Genomic DNA, 9,755 nt, shown 5'->3' with positions numbered 1-9,755 from the left:
TTTTTTTTTGTTGAATAAGAATATCAATAGGAGAGGTTTTCAATTTCCATCACCAAAGCAATATGAGACTTTGAGAGTTCAATATAGAATTATAGAGTAAGAATTTATTTATGTTTAGAGTAACACTATCAACTTATTGACTATTTTATCATTTTGTAGGAGCTTGAATCATCTTATATTTTTATGATTTTATTTTTAGTTTACTTGTAATACTTTTATGTATTATTAATATTTTTTATGAATTTACATTTAATACTTTAGGTCCAAGGATAGGACCAATTAAGGCTCAGGACAAGCCAATCAGGTCTAGGGCCAAGATAAGGTCAATCAGGGCCAGAGACAGGGCCAATCAAGGCCAGAGATAGGGCCAATTAGGGTCCACCCATCCTGACCCGGCACAATTAGGGCCAATTAAGGTGGGAATGAGCTCGGCTTGGCTCTGTAGGGCTTAGGGCTAGAGATAATAATCATTGGCCCTGAACCAGGATCAGAGCAAAAATGAGCTCAGATTAGAACATATAAGGCTGGACTTGGAATTGCAAAAGCCCGACCAAGCCCGACCTAGTTACAGCCCTATATACTATATAGAACAAAGGATGCAGGATATCCCTAGGAAGGATACGAGTATATGTATTTTTTTTCGTTTGTTTAAAAATATATTTATTTGATCCAAAAAAACTTGTAGTTATCTGCATATCAACTGCATCTATTGTGTCGATTCGATACGCATAATACCGATACGTAACGAACCAGCGGGGAAAGACAAAGGGTTTGTTTGCGGGGGCGGAACTCAAATCCCTTACAGTCTCTCACGCTACGATGGCACAGTCCAGCCGCCTCCACCTCTTCAGCTGCTGCTCCGGTGACTGCTCCTACAGGAGTAAGTAGTAGCCTCTCCTTCTCTTCTCCTCTGTTCTTCTTCTTCTTCGCTCCCACGTCCTTCTGCTCTTTCTTCATCCTCCTCCTGCTACTACCCCACTGCCCACCCGTCCTACTAGGCTGCGGCGGCTATAGGACAGAAGCCCCTTTTACGGATTCCTCCCAGAGATCTTCAGGTGAAACTTGAAATCGTGTCATATATTCTATGCATTATTAGTATAATAATCTGAGTTTTGTGACTTCGGTTTAATTTTTTGTTCTTCGGTTTTGGTGGTTTGATATTGGGCTTTTTGTGTGTGTGTGTGTGTGTGTGTTAACATTACAGGAGGGAATTCTAATCTGTAAACACTTCTTCAGGCCATAATATTATTTACTGGGATCAACTCGAGTTCCTGCTTATAATGTTTATCTATTTTTGCGTTTTATTGTGATTCATTTTCCCTGTTTCAGTCCATCAATTGGTATAGTCAATTTACTGGTTTTTGAAAACCAATAGCAAAGGGATTTTTTATGGTAATAGATCAGTAAAGAAACGGACTATGGTCTAAAACCCAGAACAACAGTTGATTGGTTATCCATGTATAGGGTGGTGAAGAATACAAAGGAGGGCACTAGTTATAAATGTAGGAAGCTAGTGTTGTGCATGGTAAAAGTTCATGTGCTTCCCAATTGTGGTTTTCAATTAGCAATTGTGAGAAGGTGTAACTATTAGAAACTAGAATGTACATTATGATATCATCATGCTTCCTTGGTACTTCTTATTTTGCAGATGTGGAAGAAGGCATTTGCAAGCGCCTGTGGCGCATTGCCTCCTTGGCGAATGGTACCTCATCGGAATTCAAGTGTTTCCACTGCTGTTGACTCTCTAATACTCCGCTCTCTCAAAGAGCACTACCTTGAAGTCTCAAAAATGACTCAACCACCGGTAGTAACTTCACTTTGTTTATCTGCATGCATTTAAACCTTAGACCTCTATTCTGGTTTTTTATTTTAATTCTGTTTTGTTTGAGAACTGGATGCAAAATTGATTTACCTGTTGTGATTGTTCAGAAAGTAAGCCCACCATCACATTTTGCTATTGTGAAAGGTGCCCTTGACAACAATGGCCCTGTTCTACGACGAACATATGGTGATGAAGAAATTAGTATCTCAGTGATGCGGTTGGCCAATATCATTCCTGGTGGTGGAGACGATGATGATGATGATGGCATAAATCAGTTGTTCCTTCATGTTGATGTCTCGAAAGCCAGCCGAGAGGATTCTCTTCATTTCTTATGTGGGCTTTATCCGGATGCATTGGGAATCCACTCCGTGTCCTTGAGGCCAAAAACACAATCTTCTCAATCTCTTGCTGTTCCTTCTAAGTATAGTGGTCCGGGTTTCCAGTACGTATCATTCTCTGGAGTGTGCTTTTACATGAGTGGAAATATAGTTGTTTAAATTAATCATAAACTGTGGGACAAAAGCAAATGAGTGTCTGGAATCCTGCGGATTAACACCCACCCGGTCCCTGAATCAGCTGAGGTTATATACTTTTAATTCTAAGTGGTTATTATTGATTGTTGACAAGAATTATTTCCATCATACATTAGAGATGCATCAGTGGATGAGTGGCGTGTGGCCTCGTTGAGATGGTGCTGGGCTGGGCAGGGATTCCCTCCTGAAGCAGAGGGCAGGATAGAGTGAAGCCGATCTCTTCTTTGATAGTTTGTTTAAATTCCATCTGGTTTCACCTGCCTTATACCTGAAACACCAGTAGGACTGAATCCTTGCATTACAGGCAAAGGGTGAGAAGGGTATCCATATTTCTTGGAGAGGTCAGATGACGGGGTTTGAAAGAGAAAGTCATAAGAAAGTAACATTGGGAAAGAGTAGGAATACTCAGAGACCGACTGTTAATGACAGCCAAATCTAGTCTTTATTAGGGTTCTTGAATTGTATAACAGTTTTTCTTGTTTCAAATAGAATTAAGCATTAAGGTTGTGGTTTAGCTTTTGGGTGAAAACTATGTTATAATTTAATTTTATTACTTGCATTTCATTTTTGTCTTTCGTCTGCTCTTAGTGCTTTAATTGGCATCTTAGTTCATATTTCACTCTTTATGATACTGAGTATGTGGTCATTACATTTGTTAGTATTTCTCTCTGCTGTATTTTTTTGGGTAAATTTCTTTGTGCTGTTTGTAGAGAAAATTTTCCTAAACAAGCATTTAATCACCCAATATACATTTCCAGGATACCTGAAAAGAAAACAAACACGTGAATAACGACTTCAAAAAAAAAATTTTATTCAAAACTTTTATAGGATAAAAACAAAACCTTCTGATACCATGTTGTAATGTGATGAATTGCTCCTCTAAAAGTATTTTATTCACAAGACCCCAATAGGGTATTTATAGTTACAACCTAGTTAAGTCTATATTAAGTAGGAAAAAGAAATATAGAAATAAAACTCTAGACTTATTATTAAACATAATTTTATTCTAATTAGGAAATCTTAGTCCATGTTTTCAACAAAACCAAGCAACATTTTGGAGTGTGTCATAACTCCTAAAAACTGCTTTTCTGAATTGTCTGAAGCATTCTTCGATAGTGGGATGTTAAACTTTCTTTCTTTCTTCTTCTCTTCTTTTAAATGATTGATTTGGATTTTGTGGCGCTGAATGATTTGACAGGTCTTGAACTGTTGAGAGTGATAGCATATTTGTGGATTTTAATATATTATTTTACATTTTAGTTACTATTTTAGGCATTTCATAAGAAGAAATTGGATCAATAATGAATTTCTGACTTTGGGTTGAATACTACAAATTTTGCAGAGATCTGGAAGAAAGGATGAGGGATGCAATGCATAATTACATAGAGCAACGTGGTATCAACGAGAGTCTCTTTCCCTTTCTACAGGCATGGCTTTATGTGAAGGATCATCGGAATCTTATGAAGTGGTTTAAAACAACGGGCAACTTCATTAACAAGCACAAATCTGCATGAACAGTTCAAGTACTATAGTTTTTTAATAGAATATGTTCTAGGTTCTAGTAAGTGATGTAATTTTGATAAAAATTCTAGTTTGTATTTGAACATCTCCAGCTATACATCAAGATTTAGATATATATATATCACTAGTTTTTTTTTTGTCTCCCCTCTTCTCTTTCAGTTTTTTTTTTTTGGAGAGTTTTAAGTTGTTTCTATTTTGTATTGTGTATAAGGGTCTTTGCATAAATTACACAACATCTATTATTGAGCCTTGTCTATTTGACTTCAATTTTCAATTGAATCCAAAACTTCAGGCGAAGAAGTTCTGCCCCTTTGGAATTCCTAGGGGTGGTATTGTTTCTTCAGTTTTCTTCAGTTGCATATTATTGTCTGGAAATTTCTGGCCGTGTGATGTAGGACTAAACATCAAGAAAAGGAGGCCGAAACAATGGTTAAATCACTGATCACATGATCTGTGTCATAGCCCGTGTTTTGACTTAGAATATTCTTAGAAGATCTCTAGTGGGCCCTACATTAATTTCAATTGCAGCTTTGGAGAATAAGGATTATTGTTTCCACATCTGGTATTTTTATTTTGTGCTGACTGCTGAGAGAATCATTCATACAAGCTTCTAATTGTAATTTTAAAAGTTTCTATATTTGTTATTGCTGATAATCTTAGCTAAATAACTTGGCAAAGTTCAGTTTCCATTTTAATTATTAGAAGTTTTCATTTTGCTGAACAAACTTGCTTTATATATATGTAATTTGCAATACAGCCCTAGATAATCATGAATTTATCAGAAGCTTTGCTTCACTGCTACCATACCTGTTTCCAAGTTAAGTAATAATAAGGGCTGTGGCCTTGCTTCAAGGGCTAAACACCAGGGCTGTAGGAGTCTAGCCATTGAGTGCTAAATTCATCTACCCCTTCTACCTTAGATTTTCCTTGTTTCATGTTGATTCTTCTCCCAACAAACCACTATTGTGCTGAGAGTATTGAAGCTGCTGTAACTGAGGGAGGGAGGGAAGGCTGCTTTAACCTTCTTCCTTCATCCAATTTGCTGTTGTAGATCTCCAGACCACCAGTTAATGTGTTAGTGTTGTTGCTGATTTTTGCCATTTGAGCAGGTCTTGTTGCTGCTGGAACTTCCTATAGAAGAGGTGTCTTGACTAAGGTTTTATTTGTTTTTCTGCATCCGGATCCTACTTTAGACTGGTTCTTAGTTGAACATCTTTTCCTTTATTTGGTATTAGAGCCAACTTGTTCAGCCCCTACATGCCTCTGTCTCAAGCTTTATTTCCATTCTTATTCTCCCTTCCTCTGTTGCTTCTGTCTAAAGAGCTTTATGCCATTGAGTTTGTCTGTTGCAAGCCCGTGTTTCCTTGAAGGACTTTTTTTGTGAAGCCTTGTTGTGCAGGAGATGGGTAGGATTGAAATACATAACCCCTGCAACTGAAATAAAAAAAAATTGGTGGTCTTTCAATTCTTGTCAAATTCACAGTTCCACTGGAGTTTATGGGTGTAGCCGTGTGTAGCTTATGTTTTCATCTTGTTCTTCTCTATCTTTTCTTTTCTCAGATTCCCACTTCTTTTTGGCATCAATCTGCTGCTACTGTTGCTTGAAAAGTGTTAGAAAAGGGCAATTTAGGAAGGGATTGATCCATTGAGAGTTAGTACTTTGCGCTAACTCTCGATAGGAAAGGGTTGTAGGAATTAAGAGTTTTATACCAATTGAAATAGGTTTATGCTTTCCTATATAGAATAGACTTGTAAATTAGCCTATATATAGAAAAGTTACTTTGAGGAGTTCTCACAAGATTTACGAGACTCCACAACACAATCGTGGCTTCCATCCTCTCCTCTCCTCTCCCCATTCCTCACCTTATTCTTTCTCAAAATAACATGGTATCAGGGCAGTAGGTCTTCTTATTCCTTTCGATTCTATAGGAAGGAAAGAAATTGTACCTAGAGAAGAAGGAATCGATAGCTGGTTCCTTTCGGTTCTGCTTCTTAGGAGAAGAAGCAATCGTTGCTGGTGTGGCTGCTGTAAGTTCTGCTTCTTAGGAGAAAAAGCATCGATTGTGTTGAGATTTTGAGACTTCGAGACTTCAAGAAAGAAAGCTGCGATCTGTTTTCCTGTTTGGTCTTGAGTTTTGGTGGTTTTAAGGAGACTTCAAGAGTGATCCGATTGTGTTGAAAGACTTGCGATCTGGTTTCTTGTTTGGACTTGAGTTTCGGTGGTTTAAGGAGACTTCGATCGAGTTAAAAGACTGAGATAAGTTTTCTGGTTTGGTTTGATTTTAAATTGGTTTATTTATGTTTATGAGATTAATCTGAATCTGGGATTAATCTGGGAATAATTCTGATTCTGGTTTCGATTCGGTTTCTCGTTTTCGATTTCGATTCGATTTTCGGGATTTGATTTTAAAATTGTTTGATATGGGAGAAACTTCAAATAAAAATACTATGACTGAAATTATTTCTTCATCCTCTCATCGGTTAACTGAGAAGAAATTGGAGGGTGGATCAAATTTCCACCAATGGAGGGCTATAGTTAAAATTGTTCTTACTGGACGGGGACAGATAGATCATTTGACTAAGACTGTACCCATAGATGATGACGCTTGGGCAATTGTTGATGCACGAATACTTGGGCAGATGTTTAATTCCTTGGCAGATAACATTATAGATTTGGTGACTCACCTACAAACTGTGAAGGAATTATGGGAGTATTTGAATGTGTTGTATTCTGGTCAGAATAATCTAGCTAGAATCTACGAATTGTCCCAGGAATTTTATCGAGTAGATAGAAAAGGTAGAGATATTACCCAATATTTTGCAGATTTTAAAAGAATGTATGAAGAACTAAACTCTATTCTACCTATCTCCTCTGATGTCAAAACTATGCAAAATCAAAGAGAACAATTAGTTGTTATGGGTTTCTTGGGAGGTCTTGGAAAGGAGTTTGAGGCAGTTAGAGCACAGATTCTTGGTAGTGATCATGTACCCACGTTAGCCGACACATTTTCAAAAGTTCTTCGTGTTGCAAGGGAGAGTACCAATAACTCTACAGAAAATTCAGCTTTGGCAACAGTTTCTCGAGGCACCTCTGGAGGACAGGTCCTTGGTGGACAAAATATAGGACGAACTCGAGGAAATAATACTGGAAAATATCCAGGTTCACACAACTCTACTGACAGTCCAGGACAAGTTAAGACTTGTCATCATTGTGGTCGTCCAGGACATATTCAACGATACTGTTGGAAGCTTCATGGGAAGCCCCCACACATGGCGAATGCAATTATCACTTCTGAATCAGCGCCTACAACCACTAAAGTTCATCCTGAGGGTAAGACTGTAAAGATGACTGAGGAAGATTATATTCGTTTCACTCAGTTTCAGGCCACTCAACCACAATCAGCCGCTGCCACCCTTGTTCAAATAGGTAATGCTACTAGTTGCCTTTCAACCACATCTCACCCATGGATCATTGATTCAGGAGCTTCTGATCATATGACCGGGGCTACAGGTATATTTTCCTCTTTTGTTCCATCATCCTCTTTGGTTACACTTGCTGATGGTTCTCATATCAATGTTAAAGGAGTGGGTACAATTCAACTCACTCCATCCATTACCCTACCCTCAGTTCTTTACATACCTAATTTGCTATTTAACCTATTATCTGTTCAAAAATTTACTTCCACTAATAACTGTTTGGTGAAATTCTTTCCTGGCTATTGTTTATTTCAGGATCTTACGACGAAGAAGATACTTGGTAGAGGCCGTATGTCTGGGGGGTTGTATCTATTCGAGGAGATATCCTCTACTGCTTGTTCTAGTATTTCCATCCCCCATCAAATACATTGTCGGTTGGGGCATCCCTCTCTGGAAACCCTAAAATTGGTAGATAAAAGTTTTCATTCTCTTTCAAAGTTGGATTGTGAGTCTTGTCAATTTGGAAAACTTCATCGTGTGAGTTTTCCTCCTCGTATAAACACCAGATCAGACCACCCTTTCTCTCTCGTTCATTCTGATGTGTGGGGACCCTGTCCTGTTAGTTCTACTTCAGGTTACAGATACTTTGTTACATTTGTGGATGATTTTTCAAGAGTCACTTGGCTTTATTTAATGAAAAATCGTTCAGAATTATTTGACATATTTTGCAATTTTGTTATTGAAATTCGTACTCAATTTGGTGTTCCTATTCGTACTTTTCGTAGTGATAATGCCAAAGAATATTTCTCTGATCCGTTTTGTAAATTTATGGCTTCTAATGGGATTCTTCACCAATCTTCCTGTGTTGATACTCCTCAACAAAATGGGGTTGCAGAAAGGAAAAATAGACACTTATTGGAGGTCACCCGTTCTCTCTTATTTGAGATGAAGGTTCCTAAATCCTTTTGGGCTGATGCAGTTTCAACTGCTTGTTATCTTATTAACAAGATGCCTTCATCTGTCTTAAAAGGTGGCATTCCTCATTCTCTCTTATTTCCTTCATCTCCCTTATTTACTTTACCTCCTCGCGTATTTGGTTGTGTGTGTTACATTCGTAATCATCGCCCAGGGATCTCTAAACTTGATCCACGTGCACTTAAGTGTATTTTTGTGGGGTACTCTCGCACTCAAAAGGGATATCGTTGTTATTCTTCTGACTTACGAAGATATTTTGTTACTGCAGATGTGTCATTTTTTGAGTCAACTTCTTTTTCCACTGAATCTCATAGTTTAACTGACCTAAATGATGATCTATGTATTTTTCAAAGTGTGTCTCCACAGGGTACAGTTCCTTCCCCTCCACCTCTGCCAGACATCACCAAAGTGTACATGCGCCGGCCAAAACCACCAGCTCCCCCCTCTGCACCTACGGTCTCTATCTCTGTGCCGACTTAGTCTGTTGATCCTGCGGACGTTCCTGCCAAATCTGACCTTGATATTCCCATTGCTCTTCGGAAGGGTACTCGTTCTTGTGTTCAGTATCCCATCTCTAACTTTATTTCATATTCTAATTTATCACCTGGGTTCTCTACTGCTTTATCTACTATCGAGAATTATCCTATTCCTAAGAATGTTCTTGAAGCTTTGTCTAATCCTGATTGGGTCAGTGCAATGAACGAAGAATTACAAGCCTTAGAAGACAATCAAACTTGGGATCTTGTGCCTTTACCCTCAGGAAAGAAAGCTATTGGTTGTAGGTGGATATTCACTGTGAAAGTTAATCCTGATGGTTCGTTAGCTCGCCTGAAAGCTCGTCTCGTTGCCAAGGGCTATGCTCAAGTTTATGGCATAGATTATGTTGATACTTTTTCGCCTGTTGCCAAGCTTACTTCCATCCGTATTTTAATCTCTCTTGCCGCTACATACAAGTGGCCCTTGTTTCAGTTGGATGTGAAGAATGCCTTCCTTCATGGAGATCTACATGAAGAAGTGTATATGGAGCAACCACCTGGGTTTGTTGCTCAGGGGGAGAAGAATAAGGTTTGTCGCCTCCGCAAATCATTATATGGTCTCAAGCAGTCACCTCGAGCATGGTTTGGACGCTTTACTACTGTTGTAATAGAATTTGGGATGACTCGTTGTGAAAGTGATCACTCTGTATTCTTTAAAAACTCTGATGCAGGCAAGATCTTTCTTGTAGTATATGTTGATGATATTGTCATTACAGGAGATGACACTTCAAGAATTGATAGGTTAAAGACCTACTTACAAGAGAAATTTCAGACCAAAGACTTGGGCAAGTTAAAGTATTTTCTAGGAGTTGAAGTTGCCCAATCAACAAAGGGCATCTTCTTATCTCAATGGAAGTATGTACTGGATTTACTTTCTGAAACAGGAATGTTGGGATCAAAACCTATAGACACTCCCATGGAATGTAACTTAAAGTTAATGCCAGAAGATGG

The 9,755-nt window shown here is 38.3% G+C and overlaps 1 protein-coding gene across 1 annotated transcript; it reads left to right on the top strand.

Annotated features, from left to right (window-relative positions):
* The first annotated feature begins 744 nt into the window (after positions 1–744).
* Positions 745–4,104, top strand: LOC149007539 (uncharacterized protein At2g39795, mitochondrial-like). The gene is made up of 4 exons (XM_089167529.1): positions 745–1,055; positions 1,649–1,804; positions 1,930–2,264; positions 3,698–4,104. The coding sequence occupies exons 2-4, from the start codon at positions 1,649–1,651 to the stop codon at positions 3,867–3,869; spliced, it is 663 nt and encodes a 220-aa protein (XP_089023655.1). The 5' UTR covers positions 745–1,055; the 3' UTR covers positions 3,870–4,104.
* Positions 4,105–9,755: the final 5,651 nt, after the last annotated feature.

This window comes from Hakea prostrata, chromosome 8 (assembly GCF_041222555.1).
Source record: "Hakea prostrata isolate BN-2017 chromosome 8, UWA_Hpros_2, whole genome shotgun sequence".
NCBI classification, from domain to species: domain Eukaryota; kingdom Viridiplantae; phylum Streptophyta; class Magnoliopsida; order Proteales; family Proteaceae; genus Hakea; species Hakea prostrata.
This window is presented reverse-complemented; position numbering and strand designations above follow the sequence as displayed.

What these genes read in the sequence shown, in the direction of transcription:
- LOC149007539 (XM_089167529.1), top strand. Translation starts at nt 1,649, where the DNA reads ATGTGGAAGAAGGCATTTGCAAGCGCCTGTGGCGCATTGCCTCCTTGG. An exon ending in CAAAAATGACTCAACCACCG is followed by an intron (nt 1,805 to 1,929) that starts GTAGTAACTTCA and finishes GTGATTGTTCAG; the next exon opens with AAAGTAAGCCCACCATCACA. An exon ending in TATAGTGGTCCGGGTTTCCA is followed by an intron (nt 2,265 to 3,697) that starts GTACGTATCATT and finishes CAAATTTTGCAG; the next exon opens with AGATCTGGAAGAAAGGATGA.